This window comes from Anarhichas minor, unplaced genomic scaffold (assembly GCF_050575085.1).
Source record: "Anarhichas minor isolate MPS153535 unplaced genomic scaffold, ASM5057508v1 ptg000060l, whole genome shotgun sequence".
Classification (NCBI taxonomy): Eukaryota; Metazoa; Chordata; class Actinopteri; order Perciformes; family Anarhichadidae; genus Anarhichas; species Anarhichas minor.
The window spans coordinates 247827-273805 of record NW_027466506.1 but is presented as its reverse complement, the minus strand read 5'-3'; the positions used below and the strand labels follow the sequence as shown (position 1 = coordinate 273805).

At 45.0% G+C, this 25979-nt stretch overlaps 2 protein-coding genes across 2 annotated transcripts in view; one reads left to right on the top strand and one right to left on the bottom strand.

Moving 5' to 3' along the window:
- slc24a3 (solute carrier family 24 member 3) overlaps positions 1–25979 on the top strand; it is a 172619-nt gene that overhangs the window by 87707 nt on the left and 58933 nt on the right. The window lies entirely within an intron of this gene.
- LOC142933405 (uncharacterized) lies at positions 11078–14611 on the bottom strand. Its single transcript, XM_076077515.1, has 7 exons — positions 14463–14611; positions 14000–14013; positions 13255–13391; positions 12980–13073; positions 12108–12282; positions 11884–11942; positions 11078–11398 (listed from the first exon to the last, which is right to left on the bottom strand). Exons 1-7 carry the CDS (start codon positions 14515–14517, stop codon positions 11078–11080), a joined length of 855 nt encoding a protein of 284 aa, XP_075933630.1. The 5' UTR covers positions 14518–14611.

The following is a 25979-nucleotide window of genomic DNA, read 5'->3' as shown; positions in this document are numbered from 1 at the left end:
ACAGAAAGAAACAGACACAGAACACACAGGGCAAAGCCTGATCGTGACATGGGCTTCCTCTTCTCCAGGTCCTTTACTCCAGTCTCACTGGAGGTCAAACACAACATCGAGGGGAGGTTGTTTTTAGTTAAGGCACGGTTTGACCTTTTTACTGCTGTTTGTATCAATGTGTATGCTCCAACAATCGGTGCGGAGAGGAAGCTGTTTTTACAAAAAGTTAATGATGTTTTAAATGGCTGTGCCTCGGAGGATTTTTTATTCTTGGGGGGGGATTTTAACTGTACTGAAGATGCGGCTGTAGACCACAACCACGCAGAGCCACATCCAGCTTCACAGCACGCTCTGAGGCAGCTGGTCCATTCTCATGGCCTGGTGGATGTGTGGAGGAGGATGCATGCAGACTGCCGACAGTACACATGGTCCCACCTCAGAGAGGGTAGGATCTCCTCAGCCAGGTTAGACCGTATTTATGTTTTTAAGCACCATTTTAATATTTTTAAAATGTGTAGTATTGTACCTGCTGGTTTTACGGATCATTCGTTGCTTTTATGTAATGTGTTCATTAGGAACATTTTGCCTAAAAGTGCGTACTGGCATTTTAATTCAGTCTTAACCTTTGATAAGAATTTTAGAGAGGTCCTTATTTATTTCTGGGGTGTTTTTAGGCAGAGGAAGGGCGATTTTAGCAGTCTTAGGCAGTGGTGGGACCATGGTAAGATTGAGATTAGGCTCCTTTGCCAGCAGCACACCCTCAACGTCACCCGAGACATCACCAGATCTATGAAGGACCTGGAGACTGATATAGTGGAACTAGAGAGTTTAAGCGAGTCCACAGGAGATCGAGGACATATTGAAGTCCTCAACATAAAAAAAATGGCTTTGGCCGACCTGTTGGACGTTAAAGTTCAGGGTGCACTGGTCCGGTCCCGATTCCAGACCATCACAGAGATGGACACTCCCTCTAGCTTCTTCTTCGGCCTGGAGAAGAAGAGTGGGCAGAGGAGGGTAATCCACTCACTTTTAGATGACACAGGGCAGCCAGTTGTGGAACCAAGCCAGATCAGAAAGCGAGCTGTCAGCTTTTAGGAGGAAGCACTGACGGAGGGGTTCAATGGTGAACTACCTCAGGTCTCTGAGGAGGCAAATTAACAGCTCAACAGGCCCATAAGTATGCAGGAGCTGAAGGCCGCCCTGCAGGGCATGCAGGGACGGCGTGCTCCCGGCATCGACGGCCTCTCTGCGGAGTTTTATAAAGCTTTCTGGGACGTATTCGCAAATGACATTTTAGACGTTTTTAATGAAAGTCTGGCCTCTGGTTCCATGCCGATGTCCTGCCGCAGAGTGGTAATAACGCTGCTGCCCAAAAAAGGAAACCTGCAGGACATCGGCAATTGGCGTCCTGTGTCTCTACTGTGTGTGGATTACAAGCTGCTGTCCAAGGTCTTTGCCTCCAGGCTGAGGGAAGCTATGGAGCAGGTCATCCATCGGGACCAGACCTACTGTGTGCCCGGCAGGTCCATGGTAGACAATGTCTACCTCATTCGTGATGTTTTGGAGGTCTGCAGCTCTTTGGGTATTAACACTGGTCTGATTTCTCTAGATCAGGAAAAGGCTTTTGACCGCATTGAACACAACTTCCTCTGGAAAGTTATTGGGAAGTTTGTGTTCAGCGCTGGCTTCATAGCTAAGATCAAGGTGTTGTACAGTGAGGTTGAGAGTGTGCTGAAGATAAATGGCAGTCTGTGTGCTCCTTTTAGAGTGTGTAGAGGGGTCCGGCAGGGTTGTGCTCTGTCCGGGATGCTCTATGCACTCTCCCTGGAACCCCTTCTCATCAGAATACGCTCTAGCCTACAGGGTCTGGTTTTACCTGGTTTTAGTGGGAACATGATTTTATCAGCTTATGCAGATGACATTGTTGTTTTTATTAAGGACCAGAGGGATGCAGACCTTTTAACCAATATTGTGAGAGATTTTGGCATAGCATCGGCAGCGAGGGTGAACTGGAAGAAAAGTGAAGCCCTCGCTGTCGGTGAATGGCGTGACGGTCTCCCAGTTCTTCCCCAGAGCCTGGTCTGGAAGAGAGACGGCTTCAAGTACCTGGAAATCTATCTCGGACAAGAGAACATAGTCCAGAAGAACTGGGAGGGCGTCACAGAGAAGATCGAAGGAAGACTTTCCAAATAGAAGTGGCTGCTCCCTCAGATGTCTTTTAAATGTAGAGTATTGGTTTTAAACAATCTTATAGCATCCCAACTGTGGCACCGTTTAACCTGTTTAGACCCTCCCTCAGGCTTTCTAGCCCACATACAGAGGAAAATGGTTGATTTATTTTGGGAGGGTCTACTGGGTGCCACAAGGGGTGCTGTTTTTAGCCAGAGAGGACAGGGCCTCGTCCACCTGGCCAGCCGGACGGCCACTTTTAGAATTCAGTTTGTGCAAAAATATCTCACAAGTCCAGATGGTTTAGTGTGGAGAGATGTGGCCAGCTGCATTCTCAGACGTGCAGATAACCTGGGTCTGGATACTGCTCTGTTTCTGATTGATTCTAGTGTTTTAAAGTTAAGTGGGCTGCCTCCATTTTATCAGGGTGTTTTTAAGTCTTGGGCCCTTTTTACTCATAAAAGGTGCCCACAGTCTAACTCTCTGTACTGGTTGTTGAGAGAACCATTGATTTACAGGGCCAAGCTGGACATCAGCAGCAGCGTCACCCCTGGCCTGATGGGGGCGCTGCTCAAGTCCCAAACCCTGTGCCTGCAGCAGCTGGTGGACGCAGTGGGGCCGACGCTGAGCGACGCCCCGGCCCTGGGCTCTCTGCTGGGTCTGCATTCTGTCCGGGTGGCGAGGAGGCTCCTGGAGCTGTGGAGCCAGAGGCTGACTGGGAAAGAGAGGAGCCTCCTCACGAACTACAGCCAAAGAAAAGTCGAGCCGGACCCTGCAGACCCTTTCCCTGAGATCTCCCTGAGCCCGGGGAACTCACCGGCCCCCTGCTCGCTACAACATGTCCAGAAAAACTGACATTATACAAGGCAGACAAGAAGACCTTGTATTTTAATTGTGTGAAGGGCACAAACAAGAAAGGACTGTGCAACAGGCTCCCCACTGTGTGGTCAAACAGACTGGGACAGAATGGACCTGGCCCACAGTGGAGGATTTTATATAAACCTCCCCTCAAAAAACGGACTGCCGACCTCCAGTGGAGGATTCTACATGGTGCTGTCGCCTCCAATGCTTTTATCTCTGTTCGTAATCCCTCTGTTCTTAGCCAGTGCCCGTTTTGTAATCTTAGAGAGACTGTTTACCATGTTTTTACTGAGTGTAAGAGACTCAGAGTTCTTCTCTCTTTTAACATTGGTTTTTAGTCTTTTTAAATGTGTTTTTTACTGAAAGGGTTTTTATCATGGGAGCAGGAAAAGAAAAGTGGCAGCTCCTCAACTATCTTTCAGGAGAAGCCAAGATGGCAATTTATTTAAGTAGGAAAAACAGAGTGGAGAACAGGGAGAGGCAGGAGGCCAGGTCAATCTGGCTGTGTAACATCAGGGCCAGACTCTGGCTAGAGTTTAGGTTTTACAAACACATTGGAGACTTGGATGCTTTTAAACAGCGCTGGTGTTTTAATGAAATTGTTTGTTCTGTGGTCAATGACGAGTTAGTGTTTGCACAAGTTTTTATCAGATAGTAGTATATAGACATTCTTTTTAAACAACCTGTGAATTTTATGCATTAGCACTTTATTTGAATTGTTGAAATTGTTTCAACTATAAATATGTAAATAAAGTGCTTTTTGAAAAATCAAATCTCTCTCTCTCTGTGTCTCTCTCTAAATCTCTCTGAATTGCTCTCTCTATCAATCTCTGTCTCTCTCTGTCTATCTGTCTCTCTCTCTCTCTCTGTGTCTCTCCCTCTAAATCTCTCTGAATCACTCTCTCTATCAATCTGTCTCTCTCTCTGTCTGTCTCTCTCTCTCTCTCTTTTCCATCTCTTTCTCCGACTACGTCTCGGCTGATAGCTAGTAACATGGCGTGCGGTGCCAGCTGTTGGTATACCAGAGGCCTTGCAGCAGTGCTTGGCCATCTTTCGCGCCTCGGTGTGCCGCTCCGCATTCCTCAAGCTCTGAGGGGGATGTTTACATTTCAAAACTCTCCTGGTGGAGACGAAAGAGATGGAGTTAGAGGGTTCAGGAGGAGGGAGACAGAAGACACGGACACTGGAATACGGAATAGAGATTATGTCATGGGGATTTGCTTCAGATCTCCTTGCCTCCAGCAGGCAAATCGCTATGTACAGTATGCTTTACGTATGCGTGTTATCTCCAAGCGGCTACCTCCAGTTCTGTTGAGTGAAGCCAATGTAGAAGTGTCTTAAAACTTTCTCTCTAGTGACCAGCAGGGTGTGTTGAAGAAATCATTCAAGTCCAGTTCATAAGTTGCTGTGGTGTTGTGAGTTTATTATAGCATGCCGGCAAACTAGTGACCTCACCGACACAGAGCAGATCTGAGCCGGTAGGTTGACCCCGAACAAATGAAGGAAGAAGTATTTTATACAGGGAGCCAGAGCAGTGGTTAGACTGTATGTAAATACTAGAAGACAGAGGTAAGGGGAGACGATGAAAGAGGGCAGGGAGGGGGTTATTCACATTCAGACCTGCAGGAAGGACACACAGTTGGCATTTGGTCAATCAAAGGGTCGACACAGCAGGGGCCTGAAGTAGCACCTAGGCGTCATTTGGTTAGGAAGTCTGGCCCCAATGTGTATTCTTCATCAGGGGGCAAGTCCTCTGGTTGTATAGAAGTCTATGAGAAAATTACTCTACTTCTCTCTTGATTTATTACCTCAGTAAACATTGTAAACATGAGTTTATGGTCTCAATCTCTAGTTTCAAGTCTTCTTCAATACAGCATGATGTTCATTTAGTACATTATGGTCCATTTAGAGTCAAACAGACCATAAAGCAGGGGATGCTTTAGGGCGGGGCTGCACGGTGATTGACAGGTCTCTACCAGAGACGTATACGTCTCTACATCAGTCCTCCTCATTCCAGATATCGTCACTTCTGTTCATTGGCTGCAAATGAAAACAACATGGCGACGGACGTAGTCCAAGATGGCTTCAAAACATCAGTCCACAAACCAATGACTGACGTCACCATGACTAGACCAGACAGTTTCAGGGAGCAGTATGGCTTCTAGCAAGTCGGCCACGAGACGGTGATGAGAAATGGGTTTGCCGGATTATGTCAGAAAGCCTCTGTGTTTCCACAGGGCACCAAAGTCGTACACTACACCAAAGGCATAGCTAGAGTCTGTGTAAATGTTAACTATTTTGTTGGCAGTATGCTTAAGCGCCACAGGATCTGCAGCTTGAGCAGAAAAGTGTGATGCCAACTTACCGCTGCACAGAGTGTCATATGATGAGACTACAGCAAACCCAACCAACCCTTGTCCCGTGTCCGGCGAGAGGGATGCCAAACCGTCCACTAACAGTTGTAAATCAGCATTTGGTGGACATGTCTGTGAGGTCTCGCTGTGCAGACCTGTTCAGGAGAAACAACACAGTTATTTAGCTCTCCATCTGCTGCAGGAGGAAAAAGAGTAGCAGGATTAAGGATAGTACATTGTTTCACAGTAATGTTAGGCAAATATAATGTATTAATCTAATATAATGTGTGATACAGCATAAGGAACCTTGAGGGTGAGCTCACCATAACCAACAATGTCACGTGCAACAGCACGCAGACACAGAGGAAGGCCAGCTGCTGCAGGCTCTAGTCTAGTAGAGAAATATGCAACAGGTCTCTGTTCCTCCCATGTTCCTGAGTCAGAACTGATGTCATGTCACCGTCCCTTTGGTCAACATACTGTGTGAACGTTGTGTCAAGTTTAGGTGGTCCAAGTGTCGGAGCTGACAGTAATGCGCTCTTTATGTCATTAAAGGCATCAGTCGAGGAGTCAGTCCAGGTCAGTTCTCTATGCGCAGAAAGATGTTTACCATGAATCATGGAAGAGAGGAGCACCTCTCTTTCTGAATAGTTTGGGATCCATTGTCTATACTATGACGTCATTCCTAAGAAGCTCATCATTTGTTTCTTAGTTTATAGTTTAGGCACAGTTTAATTGCCTGTATTCTTTTGGGGAGAGAGGGTTTTGCCCTCTGCTGTGATCACATGTCCCAGATATGAAACTTTATAGAGAGCCAATTGCAATTTGGACGGATAGCCTTGTGATCTTTTGCAGCCCAAAAATATAAGTAGGATAACTGTAATTGTAAATTACTCTAATATGCATGCTTCTTCTGTGGGGCTGCAAATCATGATGTCATCAACATATTGTAACAAGGCAGAACCATTTTGTAAGTGTAAATTAACCAGATTTTCTCTCACGGCTCTGTTAAATAAGCCAGGGCTTTCTGAATATCCCCGGGGACACCGGGTCCAGGTAGAGCTTCTTCCTTTAAATGAAAAAGCAAACCAAAATTGGTCTGTCTTTGTGCACAGGTACAGGAAAAAATAATGCATTGGTCAAGTCCACGACGGAAAAATAGGTCGTGTCTGGAGGGATGAGTGACATAATGATATGTGGATTAGAAATTTGAAGTGCTCACGGGTGCACCGAAGCATTGTAAATCTTGAACAAATCGTCACTCAGTCGGTTCCCCCATGTCTCGCATTTTCTTTACTGGAAAAATTGGTGTGCGCACCGGTGAATCATAACATTTGACTATTACACCAGCCTTCAATAAAGACTCAAGAACAGGTGTAACACCATCAATAGCCTCTTGTTTGAGTGGATATTGCTTCATGTATGGACAGAAATCAGAACGTCCCATCCCATCCTCGTCACCATTTGTGGTGGAAAATTATCTTTTTAACCTCCCGGTGAGAAATAACCGAGATGAGAAAACTCTTAAAATATAAAAATATATTTATTGAACAGACACTAATAATAATTCAGCTGAATGGATAGAGCTCTTTCTCCATAGATGGTTCGGAGGTCTAACAACAATGAATAGTTAAAACAGAGTATATATGCACATTATCTCATCTTTCTCCCCCCCTCCCCTCGCAGATGTCCTCCTTCTCCTCTGTCTGCCGATGCATCCACCAAGGCCAGGTTCCCAGCCTTGGTGGTGTATTTTCGTGGGAAGAGGGTTAGGTGGTGAGATCAGGATGACACTACAGCAAGCCGGAAATGCTAAAATACCTTTGATATGAGATAATTTATTATTAGGTTTGAAATGAGTCTGGTTGGCCTCGTCTACATATATGCAGGTTTAAGCGATACAAGTTATAACTAAAAGAACCATATGATAAATTTCCACAACAAACAGCACTTTTTGTCAGAGCTTTGGGGTTCTTTGGCAGCAGTGGAAAACTGAAAAACTTCGTTTCAGTTCTCTGAAACAGTGGTGGGAGGTCGGAAAAGCGCAGATCCGTGTGTTCTGCCAGCAGTACACCTCAAACGCCACCGCTATAATCAAGTCTGCTGTTAAAGACCTTGAAGCCAACATAAAGATCATTGAGGAGGGCTTCCAGAGAGACCCAGATCCCGGTGTGGGCCAACTGCTGAAGGAGAGGAGGTTGGAGTTGAGCTCCTTCCTGCAAGAGAGAGTGAAAGGAGCTCTGGTCAGGTCCCGTTTCCTCAAGTTGAAGGACATGGATGCCCCAAGCTCGTTTTTCTTCAACCTGGAGAGATCGGTGGCGCAGAGGAAGCGGATGACCTGTCTGAAGCTCCCAGGAGGCAGGATAACCACTGACCAGAGGGAGATGAGGACCCATGCCGTGGGCTTCTACGCTGCTCTTTTTGGGGAAGAGCAATCCTGTACGGAGAGCAGTAGGGAGCTCCTGGAGGGTCTTCCCCAGCTCAGTCCAGCAGAGAGGGCTATGCTGGACGGAGAGCTGACGCTGGAGGAGCTGACGGTTGCAGTGAACCAGATGGCTTCAGGAAAGACTCCGGGAATCGACGGTCTCTCCTCGGATTTCTTTAAGAAATTCTGGAACATTATCGGTTCTGACTTACACTCTGTTTTGATGGAATGTTTTAAAACAGGATCACTTCCTGTTTCATGCCAGCGGGCAGTACTCTCTCTGCTGCCCAAGAAGGGCGACTTGGCCCTTCTTAAGAACTGGAGACCAGTGGCCCTGCTTTGCACAGACTATAAGGTGCTTTCCAGAGCCTTATCTAACAGACTAAGAGACTACCTGGAAGTGGTTGTAAATAGCGACCAAACGTACTGTATCCCAGATAGAACAGTTATGGACAATATATTTCTCATCCGTGATGTGCTTGATGTATGTAAATTCCACGATGTAGATGTTGGTATTGTCTCACTAGACCAGGAGAAGGCTTTCGACAGGGTGGGTCACGCATATCTGTTTTCTGCACTTAGGGCTTTTGGGCTTGGTGATGGGTTCTTGGCTTGGGTGGGTTTGCTGTACAGGGGTGCTGAATGTATGGTAAAAATGGGAGCTGGCCTGAGTCGACCGATCCCTGTACAGCGAGGGATAAGGCAGGGTTGTCCTATCTCAGGGCAACTATACAGCCTCGCTTTTGAGCCTCTGTTGTGCAGGCTGAGAAGTCGGCTCAGTGGTCTGTCACTGCCTGGGTCCTCCAGTCTTTGTACTCCCCTCGCTGTGTCTGCGTATGCTGATGATGTAAACATCTTCATTAGGGACCAGGGAGATGTTCTATGTCTGCAGGATGCTTTGTCTCTTTATGAGAGGGCTTCATCTGCATGGGTGAACTGGGAAAAATCTGAAGCTTTATTGGTGGGACAGTGGAGACATCAGACGGTGCCTCATCTGCCTGGAGGTCTTCAGTGGGGAAAAGAAGGTCTAAAAGTGCTGGGTGTGTTTTTGGGCTCTGAGGTTTTTGAGAAAAAGAACTGGGAGGGAGTTAAGGAGAAGGTGTGTGCTCGGTTCTCTAGGTGGAGATGGTTACTACCCCAGTTGTCATATAGGGGAAGAGTTCTGGTTGCTAATAACTTGGTTGCCTCGACTCTGTGGCACAGACTCATCGCTCTGACGCCACCTGGAGGCCTCATAGCAGAGATATAGAGGTCTGTCGTGGACTTCTTCTGGTCCGGCCGGCACTGGGTTCGTGCAGCAGCTCTCTATCTGCCTGTGGCAGAGGGGGGGCAGGGTCTCATCGATATCCAGTCCAGGATCGCCTCTTTCAGACTCCGGACTGCACAGAAGCTGCTCTATGGCTGTGGCCCCAGCTGGATGGACACGGCTCGACTGCTGCTGAGGAGAGCTGGGCGGTTGGGATATGATAAGCAGCTCTTTCTCCTACAACCTGAGGAAGTGGACTTGGCCGGGCTGACGCCGTTCTACGGCTCTGTTCTGCAGGCGTGGCAGATTTTTAACATTTCACGTAAAGCTGATGAGACTCCGGGTGTGTGGCTGCTGGAGGAACCTTTGTTCTTCAACAGCTTCATTAGAACCCAAACGCTGCAGTCTGCCAGCCTGAGAACGCGTCTGAGAGAAGTCGGCTGCACTAAACTGGGACATTTGGTGAAGATGTCATTAACAGCAGCATCTACACAGCAAAATCGGAAGTGTGAATTTAACTCGCATAGTGTTAATATTAACACTTTGCTGGTGTTTATATAATCCTCACGGGTTCCGAGTTAAATTAACACTTTGGATAGTGTTGATATTTTAACTCTTTGATAGTGTTAAATATTCAACACTCACAGTGTTGTTTTGTGACACATGACAGTGTATTTTTAACACTAAATTGTGTTGTTCCCTTTCACTAGGAGTGTTGATTTCTAACACTAAATTGTGTTGTTCCCTTTCACTAGGAGTGTTGATTTCTAACACTCGCAGTGTTGTTTAATGACATGTAAAAGTGTATTTTTAACACTAAATTGTGTTGTTTACTTTCACTAGGAGTGTTGATTTCTAACACTCGCAGTGTTGTTTAATGACATGTAAAAGTGTATTTTTAACACTAAATTGTGTATCTATACTTACATAAGGTCAAATGTTTTCACCCTAAAGACAACAGTGAACTACAACAAATCATTGATACACATTTCGTTTTATTCAGAAAATCTCTTCCAAGCACCATGGGCACAACTTAACTACATACACACGTGCACAAAATTGTTGGTACCCTTCCGTTAAAGAAAGAAAAACCCACAATGGTCACTGAAATAACTTGAAACTGACAAAAGTAATAATAAATACAAATTTACTGAAAATTAACTAATGAAAATCAGACATTGCTTTGAATTGTGGTTCAACAGAATCATTAAAAAAAAAAAAAAAAACTAACGAAAATGGCCTGGACAAAAATGATGGTACCCTTAACTTAATATTTAGTTGCACAACCTTTTGTGGCAATCACTGCAATCAAGTGATTTCTGTAACTCCAAAAAAAAAGCTCCAGTTTTGTCTCATCTGTCCAAAGGACATTCTCCCAGAAGCTTTGTGGCTTGTCAATATGCATTTTGGCAAATTTCAGTCTCAAAACTGGAGCTTTTTGGCAAGTCACATCAGCTCTATGTTCACAGACATGAAGCATACAGAGAAAAGAACACTGTACCTACTGTGAAACATGGAGGAGGCTCTGTTGTGTTCTGGGGCTGCTTTGCTGCATCTGGCACAGGGTGTCTTGAATCTGTGCAGGGTACAATGAAATCTCAAAACTATCAAGGCATTCTGGAGCGAAATGTGCTACCCAGTGTCAGAAAGCTTGGTCTCAGTCACAGGCCATGGGTCCTCCAACAGGATAATGACCCAAAACACAGCTAAATACACCCAAGAATGAATAAGAGCAAACCATCGGACTATTCTGAAGTGGCCTTCTATGAGCCCTGATCTAAATCCTATTGAACATCTGTGGAAGGAGCTGAAACATGCAGTCTGGAGAAGGCACCCTTCAAACCTGAGACAGCTGGAGCCGTTTGCTCACGATGAGTGGGCCAATATACCTGTTGACAGATGCAGATGTCTCAATGAGTTACAGAAATCACTTGATTGCAGTGATTGCCTCAAAAGGTTGTGCAACTAAATATTAAGTTAAGGGTACCATAATTTTTTTACAGCTTGACAAATGAAACACTTTAGCATTTTTTAAACCACGTGTAAGACTTTTGCCCGGAACTCACGGACTCTTGGAGACTCATCTGTTGTTGTAATATCGATGTTGTAGACTGTTGTCTGCATGAAAGTGAAGAGCTGGACCAGGGTTTCATCATAAGACAGGTTGAACACGTAGTGGGATTTAAACAGTTCATCAAAAGCACCCAACGAGCTGGTGGCTTGGCAGGGGATGAGCTGTTTGTCCACAACGATGTAGAAGGCATCAATTCTGTTTTTGGTTCGGCCAACAGCAAGGATGTATGGTTGTTTAGCCTCTCTTCCCTGCAGGTGTTCAACGATGCTGCAGCATGACTGAAAAACAGAATAACATGAACACCTTAGAGTGGAAGCTCAGGATCTGAGCCATGCAGTGGTACTTGTTCCATGAGAGTTTAATAGATCCTCCAGTTTGACCAGTCACCTGCCCACGTGTTGCTAAAATGCGAGCTTCACTGGGAGTGTGTTCCTCCCAAATGAAGTCCCAGTTAATTTTTAAAAAGGAACACACTCCCAGTGAAGTGTGCGTAAGAATCTGAATTATCACTTTAAAGTAGCGTAGGAGAGGGATGAGTTAGCAAGTTTTCAACTGCTCACTGCATACCTGGGTCGGTTAGACAAAATAAAAGTTGAGTTGCTCTTGTGTGTGTCCAAAAAGTCCTCGCTGTTGAGGAATTGTTGTAAAGTTTGCAATATTGAGACATTCAGATGAGTCCTTTTTTTGCAAACTTAAATCTCTTTTTAATTGAGTTAATATAACTGAAAAACTGGCTTGTGGGATTTAAACAGATGATACATACCTTGTGAAAGTGTAACATTTTGCCCACTGCATCACTGGGACTTATTTTGATCCGTCCAGCTGTGGGTGGCAAGAGATGGAGAAGGAGCAGCAGAGAAGCCATGTCACTGTCCCAGTCTACCAGGAGTAAATGAGACAAAACAAGTCATTAGTATGTACTTGAAATACACAAAGTTAATAGCATCAGCCATTTATTAAATAAACCAAGGATATCATGTAGCTTACTGGTGTGATCGTTCTCTGAAAGGTTTTCAGCAGCTGTCAGAAGTCGGCACAGCTCAGTTGACTGAGTCAGGTGTTTGGCCTCTTTGATAACCTTGGGCTTGAATGCTGTATCCCACTTCTCAAGCATCTTGGAAGCTGTTTCAGCACCAAACAGCAGCAGGAAGTCTTGATTCAGCTGTTGATCATACATAGATGCAAAAACAAAGAGAAGAAAATCAAGCAAATGGTGTGTGCACGGTTAACTACTTACATCCACCCAAATTAAGGACTAGAGTTTAAATAAAAGATAATCACAACTCACTAGTCCTTTGACATCTAAAAAACGTGGAAATGTTTTTAAGACATCTGTGGTTCTCAGCGGGTCATGCACTAGGTCCTGGCGATGTTGCAAGGTCATCTTCATCTTCTGAAACACACTCGTTTCATCAGGAGAGTGAACAAGAAATGATACAGCCTCCCTACAGGCATCTCCATCAAGCTGCTGAGGCTCTGTGGCTGCTGATCTTCGGCGGTTTGGTCCCTGTGCTTGAGGCTCTGTGGCTGCCTTGACTGGCTGTTGGTATTTATTCCTGGACATGGTCTTGAGGCGCCATGCTAAATATCCTGTGCCTTTTTCCCCATCATAGAAGTGCTCCTGTTATTTAAAAAATATGAAATTACAAAGGTCACTCATTGATCTTATATAAAAAGGCAATTATGGGATTGTGAATGAATGACTTCATAACAATGCCAATCAAATCAATATATAGAATATTTTGTGTTTGTATATCCAGTCTTTTGATGTTTTGAAGAAAAAAAGCAAAGTTTTTGTGCAAAACTCTAGTCTGTAAAACCGGTGTGTATTCTGGAAGTAATCCTTTTTAAAAACTTACATAGCCCTTTGGAGAAAAGGGATCCTTCAGCGAAGGAAAGAGTGTAATGATTCCCAGGGCAAACTTCTCCTTCTGGTTACGGGAAGGAATCCTCCTTAGAGCAAAGACGATAAAAAAAAAAAACATGAAATTGAAATGCCCCGTAATAACTATAGTGAACCACCTTTGTTAATTCCCTGCCATGCATTCTGAAAATGAATTACATTCCTTCTTAATATAAACCCTTTCAGTCCGAAATGGTTTAAAATTCTACAATTTATTGAAGAAACACTTACCCATGCATTTCCGTCATATGGCTAGCTAATATGTTGACAAGCTGTCTACGGGTGCGGTGCTTCAGTGAATTTTCGGACTTGTACTCTTCGAGGACATCCTCACCTCCAGGTTTCGTGAGCAAGGCATTTTCTACCATCTACTCACATAAGAGAATTTTTTTTAGTGTACAATTCAGTCTTAATTAAACAATAACCACAAATTGGTCGATTCAGAGTAGGGGTAAAAAGGAGTTCCCTGCATCAGAGGAAGGTTTCAAAAAATAAAAATAAATAAAACAGCAGTGCTGCAAAAGAAGATGAAAAATCAGGTAATGCAGCAACACTTTTTCATGATATGTGGGGCATGTTAAAGCCAAAATAAGCAATATAGACTTATATACACTACAAAAGAGAAGGCACTGTTCCATGTATGTGAATGATAACCTAATTGAATAAATATGTATGAAAGAAGAGTTACACAATACAAAGCTACGCAACAGCTAAACCCTGTGTTAATTTTTTACTTGACACTAAATTAAGTTTCTTAACTTTCTCAATCTGGCTTTCACCATTCTAAATGTCATTATACTCCAATTGGTGAGAAGCTTAATTCAGTTTAACAATTTTCTTGATGATATTGTGAGTATAAATTGTAACTGACATCTACTGCTCTCAAGTACCTCTTTTGCAGCCTCTGAATCCGAAACCTCTGTGGTAGACCTGTTCATGACGCCAGAGCTGGATATATTTCTGCCTGTCAAACTACCCCTTTGTCTTTGACTGGAGAGGTCATTGTCACTTGAAGAAAGTGACATGGTATCCGTGAGAGAAGATGGTGTTGAATGATCTAAAGGAGAAAAATCTTCTTTTTTTTTTTTTTTTAAGGAAAAACATTATTAATAAAATATATCCAGTTACCCGATAGAAATGTGCCATTCCGGGGTGGCACAGCCACTATTAGAGATTATTTGTGATATGAGATAAAATTACTGGAAGTCACCATTTTTAACATAGTAAACTGTGACCTTGGGTATCACAAGCTTGGGACAATTACAACCAAACCAAAATTTTCAAACTGTTTTGGCAATTGGATGCAGATCTGTCTTTTGCTGTAATATTGTTTCTTTGTTCATCTACTTTGTCACTGTAGTCAGACAGTCAGGGACATAAAAGGCTTCACAGCAGAAAAACTGAGTATTGATTACAACAGATTTAATAATGAAACCTACCTTCATCTGAAATGCTGTCACGCACTGTCAGGCATAAGTCTGGATTGGACTCCATCAGTTCAAGAAGGATGTCTTCTTCCACTGCTGTGTCAGTTTCATCAAAAATGTGAAGTTCAGCTGCATCATGGAGCCCAAACTTGTTTTTGACTACAGGATGATGAGCATGACAACAGATAAAGATAAACAGGTTTTAACTGCACATAATAACTGACTGATGAACCATATTATCTATAAAACGTATCTGAAATTGCATGCTTTGACTTAACAGCAGTATTATGATATTGCATTGTAGCCATTACCAACATTGTAGTGTACAAAACAAAACAGTAACTTTCATAAGCAAGTTGAAAACTAAAAGCACCATCAGCCGTCTACTAATGTTTATAGCTGTAATGGCAGACAAACTGTTTTCCAGTTGTGGCAACACTTGGATTTTTAGCTAAGCAACCAAGAGAATCCAGATAAGGGAATTTAAAAACTTTTTATTTTACACAAGATGTTACTCACCTTCATTGATGAATTCCAAATAGGTGAAACCAAGCTGTAATCGGATGTACTTCTTGGTACTCTGGTATTTCACCTTCAGCAGCATGATGACATCTTGCAGAAACTGCACACAGTGGAAGAAGCTAGCTGTTCAACTTTCTCCAGGCAAGGAGTTATTAAACATATCTCAAGTCAAACAAGTGGCTAAAGTTACAGGCTATAGAGATGCCGAGTCTACAATTACCATTTTAGTATCAATTAGGCAGGCGCTGCTCCTCTATTGTCAGTGTCGCAGTTTGGCACACACCCGCGCACGTAAGCTTTGTTGAGATGCCCTGTACTGCGATAAAGGCGGTGAACGAAACACCAGTGAAATGCAAGAGATGGTTTAACTAAGTTCTGTTCTGTATGGTGGTAAGCAGTGCCGCGAAACTAGTAACGTAAAGTCCTGAGACGGCAGTACCGCGAAACTAGTAATGTAAAGTCCTGAGACGGCAGTACCGCGAAACTAGTAACGTAAAGTCCTGAGACGGCAGTACCGCGAAACTAGTAACGTAAAGTCCTGAGACGGCAGTGCCACGAAACTCCCGTTTCTGTCCTGTCATGGTGGATAGTCACATTTGTGATTGCAAAATAATGCGGCATACATATTCTCAAAGAAATGTACTGAAATACAAAAGGCTATTTATTATTTTGGCCTGTAATTAAATATGCTCGGACGGTTTGGACACCAGTGTTCACCAGACATATTGACTGATTTTTAATGTTAGCCAACATTGAACGTTAGCTATATTAGCTATATTGCATTGACAATAATTCACTTCCGAATAGCAAAACCATTTAACTTTGGCCATCTGAATAACATTGAAACACACTTAGCGAAGCAATACATTTGACGTTCTACCAGAGAAAATGCCCCTTAATTGACGAAGTGAACTGCTTGCTAGCTAGCATCTTAACCTAAATTTGTATTAGCTAGTTAGCTATTAGCCACCAGCTTCAATGACATATATCACGTCACACCACACTTGACGTTAACACATCATTTCATATAAAGATAAACAGCCTGGTTAAGTAAATATATTTGTTCTTACCTTCTGAAATAGTATATTCCGGACACCGAGTTTTCTTCACCGTCACCGTGAGTTCAAGAAGAAACCGGATGTGTAAGTAACTCAGTCAGGAGAGCTTTACGTTAACTCGCCGCAAGAACTCCGCCCCCAGAGCTATTTCAGCACTGCAAGTGCTAAAGGAACACCCAAATCAACACTGATCAACTCAAAATATTTGTCACTGGAAAATTAACACCAATTAACACTACCAATTTTGCTGTGTATGGTCACCTTCAGGCAGAACACTAACATCACGTCTGTCAGGTTGACCAATAGAATAGTGGAGGTCTGTGCCGCCCTGCCACAACGCCTGAGAGCAGTTGCAGGAAACTGTACTCTGTCTGACCAATGGGATGAAGAGAGTGAGTACACCCCCCCCCCCCACTCTGCTCATTGCCCCAGCGGTGGGGGACTGGCAGGGGGGAGGAAACAAGCTGCTGACGTTCACAACCCCTCACCTGGACAAGTTTCAGGCAGCAGAGAAAAAAGCTATCTATGAAATCTGTGTAAAGGTTGTGAACCTCCGCTCTCTGGCAGGGTTGACAGAGTCGAGGTGGACCGAGTTCTTTGGCCCAGGTTCTTCCCCGAGAGGCAGCTGGAGGTGCACGTACAAGCTGCCCGTTGAAAAACGGACAGCAGACCTCCAGTGGAGGGTTGTACATGGAGCTATAGCCACCAACAGATACCGGGCACACCTGGATCCACAAATTGGGGAGGAGTGTTGTTTCTGCGGTCAGACTGAGACCCTGGAACACTTGTTTGTTCAGTGTCCTCGGCTCTCAGCACTCTTTGAACGGTTAAAAAGATGGTTTCAGGGTCTTGGACAGGTGTTTTCTTTCATGTTGTTCATCTTCGGTCCAAAATACTGCTCAAAACAGAAGGCTGTCCATACAATGGTAAACTTTTTATCTGGTTCTGCCAAGTTGGCCATCTGGTTGACACGGAAGAATCGGGCTCGGGGTGCCGGTAGTGAAGATCCGGTGAAAGTTATGGAGGGACTGTTGAAAGCCCGACTCAGGGTGGAACACACCTACTACCAGACAGTGGACAATTTACAGGCCTTCAGGGACAGATGGACTACTGGGAGCATTTTATGCTCAGTGGGTGCTGGTGGAGAGCTGGTGGTGAACTTCTGAACATATTGATCATTCAAATTGATTGTTTATTTGTTCTTTGGTGCTTTATTTTTGGTTATTTGTTTTATTTTATTGATTTTCTGATTATTAAGTGATGATTTAGAGTGTTTCTGTTTTTCACTGCAATAGTGAAATAAAGGGATTTTAAAAACCAAAAACCTCCTCTCTCCCTCTCTCCCCTCTCCTCCTCTCTCCCCTCTCATCTCTCCTCCCTCTCCTCTCCTCTCCCCTCCAGCTTGCTTTATTTTCTGTGTCTACGCTCAAATGGTTTTCATGCTCTATATCAGTAAGCTTCTATCATGATTCTGTTGCAGCGGTGTAGATATCACCATGAGGCCAGACATTGAGTATTATATCATGACTTAACCAACCAGCTACACACACACACACACACACACACACACACACTGACCTGTATATCTTTATACACTTGATGACAATCTTGTAACACCTTATCCGGATTGTAACCCTCACAATCTGTGGCTATAGGGCTTGTTTTAGCTGATTTTCACGGACTGATGTTCAACTCAATCTTGTGTTGCCACTGGGCCAAAACCTTCTATCCCAACATAGGTCATATGGATAACAGTTTATATCCCGACATCGCATGTGAGAACAGATTGGTCGATATATCATGATATGATTCCACTGAAAGACGTTAGTTATCATATCGTTTATCGCCCAGCCCTAGTTCCACACATTAAAAGCTACTGCAGTGAGGAGAAAAATGGTGGGGAGAAAAAACGCTCCAGAGAGTACAGTGATGCAATACACACACACATGCAGACCCATGCTGGGTCCACAGAGTGATGTCATGATTCACAGCAGTCTGTGAAGTAACAGCATTCAAGTCCAAAGAATAAAAGGCAGTGGCGGGCCGTGCATTTTATACCTGGGCCTTCACTGCTGTCCTGCAGCTGAAACACAGCTACGCTTATTATTTGTTTCGTGTCAAAACGAAGCCAACACCTTTAGATAGAGTGCGTCTCCTCTCTGCTCTGACTGCAGCTGGGACTGCTGCGCCCGTGTGTGCTTCGGGGCGGTGGATGGCTCACGGCAGCTCCCGCTGCTCGTTCACCACAGTGCAGAACGTACATGCTTTAATGAGTCAAAACACCACAAAAGTCTCCAACAACACCAGAACAAGTCGCTAGATTTGTCACTAGTAGCTTTTGACAAAAACAGTCTCCATGAGGGTTTAGAAAGTCGCCAGATTTAGCGAGAGAGTCGCCAAGTTACCAACACTGGCACCTGCTAAATATGTCCCCAGAGCAACATTGGACGTAACAATGGTTCCTATCACATATAAAACCAAACAAAAATCCATCTTCATAAAAACAAGTTGTACTAATAATAATATATAAACAAGCATATTAAAGCTACTGCAGATGTAAAAACAAACGCATTTAACTTACTAGAGCTGCTGTTCACTATTTAGCTGCTGGTCCTCCTTTCTTTGTTAATAAAGAGTTTAATCTCACGGTTGTTCAGTACATCCGTGCGTTTTAGTTCCAGTAAGAAGTCCTTCTGGATTCATGGACGCCAGTGAAGACAGTCGAGCCTCCCCAGTTGTATTTCTTGAATACGTTTTAATGTGTTTGAGGCTGAAAATGTCCGCTCCACAGAGGCAGCAGATATTGGGATTGTCACCGCCCAACATGTCACGCTAGCCCACTGACCAATCACGTACTTGTAGGCCGGCTAGCAGCTCTGGCACGTCAAAGAATACGCCCAACATGTCAAACTAAAGATCTGATTGGTTGAACACTATGACAATCAACAATATCGTCCCCATTCACTTAAACTGCACATGGATTCACTTGTGAGTCTGCAGGCCTCGGGCCTCTGTTCTTACCTAGAGACACAGAGGTGAGATCTGATTGGATAAAAGCTCTACTTAAAACAAGCTGCACTGGAAGCAGAGCAACTGAGGAACACAGTAGCTGTGCAATGAGAACATAAGTTAATGGGGAAAATATTTTTATACATGTAATGTATTGTAATGTATAATAAAATGATTAAATTATAAAATAGATATAACTTTGTAATTCTGTTTAGGCCAGCAGAGAAGGCCTTGCAGGCCCTGACGGCCCACCACTGATAAAAGGAACATTAAAGTACCACACGATGGGATTAATATCCGGCCCTTCTGCTCATGTAGACACTGATGTCATCTGATAGAAGCACAGGCTAATGTGTGGGGGGTGTTTCCGTGTGTGTGTGTGTTAACGGTACATGTGGATGGACAAGTGTTGATGCATGTGTAGAACGGGCCGGTGGGCTTTATGGAGCTCTACAGACAGTGTTATATTTACAGTGTATTCCATGTCAAGAGGGCACATGCTAAAGAGAGGACACATGTAATCTCCCTGTTGGTCAGAAGGAGGATTGTGCTGTTGATTTCATGGTATTAACTCGTGGAGAGGGCACAGCAGATGCCAGAAGGTTGGAGAAGCGATTTAAAACTGCGTCGTATTCACAACTGATGGGCCAAGAGTTTGGGTCATTGGATTTAATTCAAAGTTGATGTGAGGAACTTTTAACTGGCTATTAAACTCAGCCAGTCTCAATTTAATTCTGATTCCTCTATATATGAACTACATAGTCATACAAGACCTTCATGAGAAGATTGGCTAGTTCTATATAGTTATTGTTACATTGGTGCTACCGGCAGAATCGGACCAAATCATGTGAGGTTCACCAGAAACTCCATCAGCCCACACATCAGGACCGGCAGTCAGACTTCTGGCTCCCTGCTGTGAGCCAACACCAACACCCACTGCAGGGAAGAACCAGAACCAGGACTGCATGGGGCACACTGTCAGACCCAGCTGCAGTGAAATGAGAGGTTTTCAAAAGGGACTCTGGGGCTCCACCTTCTCTTGACTCTTAAATTATTATTTCACGATTTTAATTGTCTATAAATGGCCACTATAATGTGTTTCTTTTGTACTTCGTCTTTTGTATTTTGATAATTTATATAAAGCGCTTTGAACTGCCCTGTTGGTGAAATGTGCCATAAATCAACTTGCCATACTCCTATTGTCCACAGGGACCGCCAAAATTAACACAATACCAACATTCCTGTGGTAGCTTTAATCTAACTCCAAAACTGAATCTCCAACTGAAACTTTAAGCCAGGGGTGCCCACACTTTTTCGGCTTGCGAGCTACTTTTAAAATGACCAAGTCAAAATGATCTACATATTTAAAAATGCTAAATATCTATTTATTTATATATATGTACTGAGTATACTTTATATTTACAATATATATTGGCGTACCTTGCATAACTGCATGAACCCTTATGGCACAATACAATTCCATACATTTTTTGTCATTACGTTACTCTGATGACTTGCACTGAATGGGATTGGCCAGAGTTGCATTGTCCGGACAGTAGCTGCTGGTAGCCCGCCTCAAGCAGACTTCAAATGATCATCAGTCACGGTGGAACGGTGTTTGGACTTAATGTTCTTCATGTGGGAAAAGGCTGACTCACATAAATAAGTAGAGCCGAATAATGCCCTGGACTTCAGCTGAATGTCAGCCTGTAGTGTCAGAATCTCAGCCTCCACTCCAGACGAGTTCAGGTGAAACAGCGTTGCAATTTTTGATGCGAGTGAATCAACCTCAATATCTTCCTGAAATGTGCAGCACATAAGTGTAGCAACTGGCTCGAGTAAAGCAAAGTCTTGAAAGCATGTCAATCTGCTCTGTGTAGCGCACACTGTCAAGTTACGCACACGCCTTCCGTTGAGTCTCCAGCTCTGACGCGAGGTTTTGGAAGTTCCCCAAATCATGGCGCTGCAGCTTTGAGGACTGATGTTGCATTTTTCATTTGAAAGTAGAAATAAATTAGAAGGCTAACTAAGTAGCTCGCCGGAGTTTTGCAGTAGCTCGTGCGGTTGACCGCGCATGAATGGTGACCCGTGTGTTAGAAAAGACGTAATCTCAGACTGGCTGCCGTGTACGTCAATCAAGTGGCAAATGCCAGAGGGAGGATGGATGATAGGCTAACATCTCATTTTGTTTGAATGGCATGCGATCTACCCGCACTACCTTTGCGATATTGGGCACCGCTGCTTTAAGCAATAAAGTTATACAAAGCATAAAATATTCAAATTCACTGTGTAGAATTTCTGGCTGGCATCCCAGAGTAATAATAAAAACAACCACTGTGACAGACAATAATACATTGTTTTCTACAAACAGCATGTATGCCATCACAACCATTTGGTGCAAGTGCCTTTATTTATATATATATATTTTTTTAAAGGCCTAATTATAGCTTCCATGTCTCGTAATTATTCAGACATATAATTATGGGAACTTATTCTCTTAATATGAGATGCTACGTTGTATCTTGTTGTCAAGATAGAGAAGTAATAATTATGAGAAAACTCCACATATTTACTTTTTAATCAATTGTTTTTGGTAAATGCTAAGGAAGTAGCATATAGCATTATAACTACAGAGTTAACCTGGTTCAGAACAGCTGAATCACAGAAGATATCCTGTTTGTTACTCTAATGATCTCTTGTCTATATGTTTAAGAATTAGTTTTCTGTTTAAATGACTTCCATTATATGGATCATATTGTTTATCCTGCTGTCATATCATTTACATGCAAGTTTCTGATTTACTGATTTACAAGCTGTTTACTGTAAACATGAACATGCACATGCATGTGAGCTGCAGTCATGTAAAAACGAATTCTCTCTGTGAGTGTATAAAATGTGTCGATTGCGTGACCATTGGTTCAAGTGAAAGGACATGAAGAAGAAGGATGGAACAGACACGACTGCCCCTCAAACAAATCTCTTTCCTCCGTCCAAAACTCATTTAGGACTCCATTGGGACTAACTGACTTCGCTAAGAGCTGATTGGCTGTTGAAACAGGTGACTTACATTCTAAAACCAACCACTGGCTTAGTCGCAGGTGACGCTATCAGCCAGCTTAAGTCGAGCTGAGATGGGCCAGTTCACACTGGGCTTAGGTGAGGCTTGTTCCTGTGTGTCATAGAACACACTGGAACAAACAAGCAGCCATGTGCCTGAGGTCTCAGGCCACATGACCACATATCAAGTCCATCTATGTGCCCCATTGGCTGACATGTGGCTAGATGTTGGTAGTCAATTCTATTTTAAATTTCTTATCAGCTCCATACCTATCCTATTAAAATGTTCTTTTTAATGTGTTTTTATGACGACCCTGATGAGGGCTCTTTCCAGCTGAAAACCCCATGAGAGAGGGTCGTCTGGTGTCCGTAAGGTCGGCGGTTCGATCCTTGGCTACTACATGTTCTGTGCCGCAGTGTTCCTGAGCAAGATACTAAACCTCCAAATGCTCCCCGGGCGCCTCTCAGTGGCAGCCCACTGCTCCCTACATAGGGATGGGTCAGATGCAGAGACAAATTTCCCCCTTACCGGGATTAATATAGTATAATAAATAAATAAATGACTAACTCGGGTTGGACAGTCACATACTTTTAATTTCACATATTAAGCAGAGACTGCATATGGGACGTAGTCACAGTGGCTTGGCCCATTTTGAAGCCTCGGATTTTGACATGTTGGCGGTCGCCATCTTGGTTTTTGGAACTAGAAATGACCGAGAGAATGGAGCTGAGTCCAACGACACATTTTTAGGCGACCAAAATGTTACAATTTAACTTTAATGAACTTGTGAAAGGGTTCAAGTTCTAAGATGAAAACACAGTAGCCTGCCCTAAAGCATCCCCTGCTTTATGGTCTGTTTGACTCTAAATGGACCATAATGTACTAAATGAACATCATGCTGTATTGAAGAAGACTTGAAACTAGAGATTGAGACCATAAACTCATGTTTACAACGTTTACTGAGGTAATAAATCAAGAGAGAAGTAGAGTCATTTTCTCATAGACTTCTATACAACCAGGGGTCAGAGGTCACAGATGCCTCATATTCAAAACCAAAGTTACTAAAACAGCATGTCCTGTTCACTAGCAACACTTCTGTCTCTCTGCATTTCCCTCCTGCCCTGGGACTGTGATTACATGTGCAGGAACATCTTGTGAACACACACACACACACAAAATTGCGCTGTGTGTGTGTGTGTGTGTACATGCACTAAATCCAAAACCATTTGTTGTATCATCTCCATGCCTCTCTTCTGCATCGCACATCTGCACATTGTGTACATGGTGTCCCTCTCTCTCCCTCCCTCTCTTTCACACACACACACACACACACACACACACACACACACACACACACACACATTTGCATGCTGTCTCTTGTGCTGTGAGCAGCAGCAGAGGGAGGCCAGGCTCAGCTGAAGAGCGCTGTTGAATTGGAGCTCGGTGGCAGCAGTGCATTATTCTCAGGAGCTCAGCAACAGCTCTGACTCGGTGTTCAGAGAGCCAACGGTAAACAGTGAAGTGGTTTCAGAGGGATGAAATGAGTCTGGATTACACACTGAATGGCCAATACAGAATGTAGACCGTAAATAGTAGATCTCACATCTCACATCTCAGCCAGGTTTAAAAGACTGATATTCCCAGTGTTTTTCATTCGACAGCAGCAAGTGAAAATTCATCTAACTCCACATCTTCCTGCTCACCCGAGCTCCATCCATCCATCCATTTTCCACCGCTTATCCGGGGTCGGGTCGCGGTGGCAGCAGGTCAAGCAGGCCGACCCAGACCTCCCTCTCACCGGCAACATGTTCCAGCTCATTCTGGGGGATCCCGAGGCGTTCCCAGGCCAGCTGGGAGATGTAATCTCTCCAGCGTGTTCTGGGTCTTCCCCGGGGTCTCTTCCCAGTTGGACGTGCCTGGAAAACCTCCAGTGGGAGGCGTCCAGGAGGCATCCTAATTAGATGCCCGAACCACCTCAGCTGCCTCCTTTCGACGCGAAGGAGTAGCGGCTCGACTCCAAGCTCCCTCCTGATGACCGAGCTCCTTACCCTATCTCTAAGGCTGAGCCCGGCCACCCTACGGAGGAAACTCATTTCGGCCGCTTGTAGCCGCGACCTTGTCCTTTCGGTCACGACCCAGAGTTTGTGACCATAGGTGAGGGTAGAAACGTAGACCGAGTGGTAGATTGAGAGCTTTGCCTTCCGGCTCAGCTCCCTCTTCACCAAGACGGTCCGGTGCAGCGCCTGCTTTACTGCTGCAGCTGCACCGATCCGTCTGTCGATCTCCTGCTCCATCTTACCCTCACTCGTGAACAAGACCCCGAGATACTTGAACTCCTTCGCTTGAGGTAGGCACTCCGTCCCCACCTGGAGGGAGCAATCCACCGGTTTCCGGCAGAGCACCATGGCCTCAGATTTGGAGGTGCTAACTCTCATCCCCGCCGCTTCACACTCGACTGCAAACCGTCCCAGTGAATGCTGGAGGTCACGATCCGAGGAGGCTAACAGGACCACATCATCTGCAAATAGCAGAGAGGCGATCCCGAGACCCCCAAAACTGACGTTCTCCGCCCCCAGGCTGCGCCTAGATATCCTGTCCATGAAAATCACGAACAGGACCGGTGACAAAGGGCAGCCCTGGCGGAGGCCAACACCCACCGGGAACGTGTCTGACTTATTGCCGAGAATGCGGACACAGCTCCTACTGCAGTCGTACAGAGACCGGATCGCCCGTTGTAACGGGTCCGGCACCCCATACTCCCGCAGCACCCCCCACAAGACCCCCCGAGGGACCCGGTCGAAAGCCTTCTCCAAGTCCACAAAGCACATGTAGACTGGTTGGGCAAACTCCCAGAGCCCCTCCAGTAGTCTTGCGAGGGTAAAGAGCTGGTCCACTGTTCCACGGCCGGGACGGAATCCGCACTGCTCTTCTTGAATCTGAGGTTCGACAAGTGGTCGGAGCCTCCTTTCCAGCACCCTGGCATAAGCCTTCCCCGGGAGGCTGAGTAGTGTGATACCCCGGTAATTCGAGCACACTCTCCGGTCCCCCTTTTTGAAGATGGGAACAACCACCCCGGTCTGCCATTCCATGGGCACTGATCCCGACCCCCAATGCGACATTGAAGAGGCGTGTCAGCCAGGACAGCCCAACTATGTCCAGCGCCTTCAGCATCTCAGGGCGGATCTCATCCACCCCTGGCGCCTTGCCACCAAGGAGCTTTTTAACTACCTCAGCGACCTCTGCCAGGGATATGGGTGAGCCTCCCCCTAGGTCCTCAGGCGCTGCCTCCTCTGCAGAGGACATGTTGGTCGGGTTTAGGAATTCCTCAAAGTGCTCTTTCCACCGCCCGACGATGTCCTCCGTCCGGGTTAGCAGTTCCCCCCCCCTGCTGAGAACAACCTGGGGTAAGCCCTGCTTTCCCTTCCTGAGCCGTCGGATGGTTTGCCAGAACCTCCTTGAGGCCAACCGAAAGTCCTTCTCCATGGCCTCCCCGAACTCCTCCCATGCCCGAGTTTTAGCATTCGCGACCACCGCAGCTGCAGCCCTTCTGGCCTGCCGATACCTGTCAGCTGCTTCGGGAGACCCCTGGGCCAACCAGGCCTTGAAGGTCTCCTTCTTCAGCTTGACGGCTTCCCTCACCTCCGGTGTCCACCACCGGGTTCTCGGGTTGCCGCCACGACAGGCACCGATGACCTTCTGGCCACAGCTCCTAGCGGCCGCATCCACAATAGAGGCTTTGAACATGGTCCACTCAGATTCCGTGTCCCCAACCTCCCTCGGGATGTGTGAGAAGTTCTTCCGGAGGTGGGAGTTAAAGACCTCCCGGACAGGGTCCTCCGCCAGATGTTCCCAGTTTACCCTCACTACACGTTTGGGTTTACC

Excerpts from the sequence above, each read along its gene's own strand:
- LOC142933405 (XM_076077515.1), bottom strand. The coding sequence starts at position 14,517 with ATGGAGTCCAATCCAGACTTATGCCTGACAGTGCGTGACAGCATTTCA. Across the intron at positions 13,074-13,254 it reads CATATGACGGAAATGCATGG|GAGGATTCCTTCCCGTAACC; the intron begins GTAAGTGTTTCT and ends CTTTGCTCTAAG. Across the intron at positions 12,283-12,979 it reads CCTTTTCTCCAAAGGGCTAT|CTGAATCAAGACTTCCTGCT; the intron begins GTAAGTTTTTAA and ends TATGATCAACAG.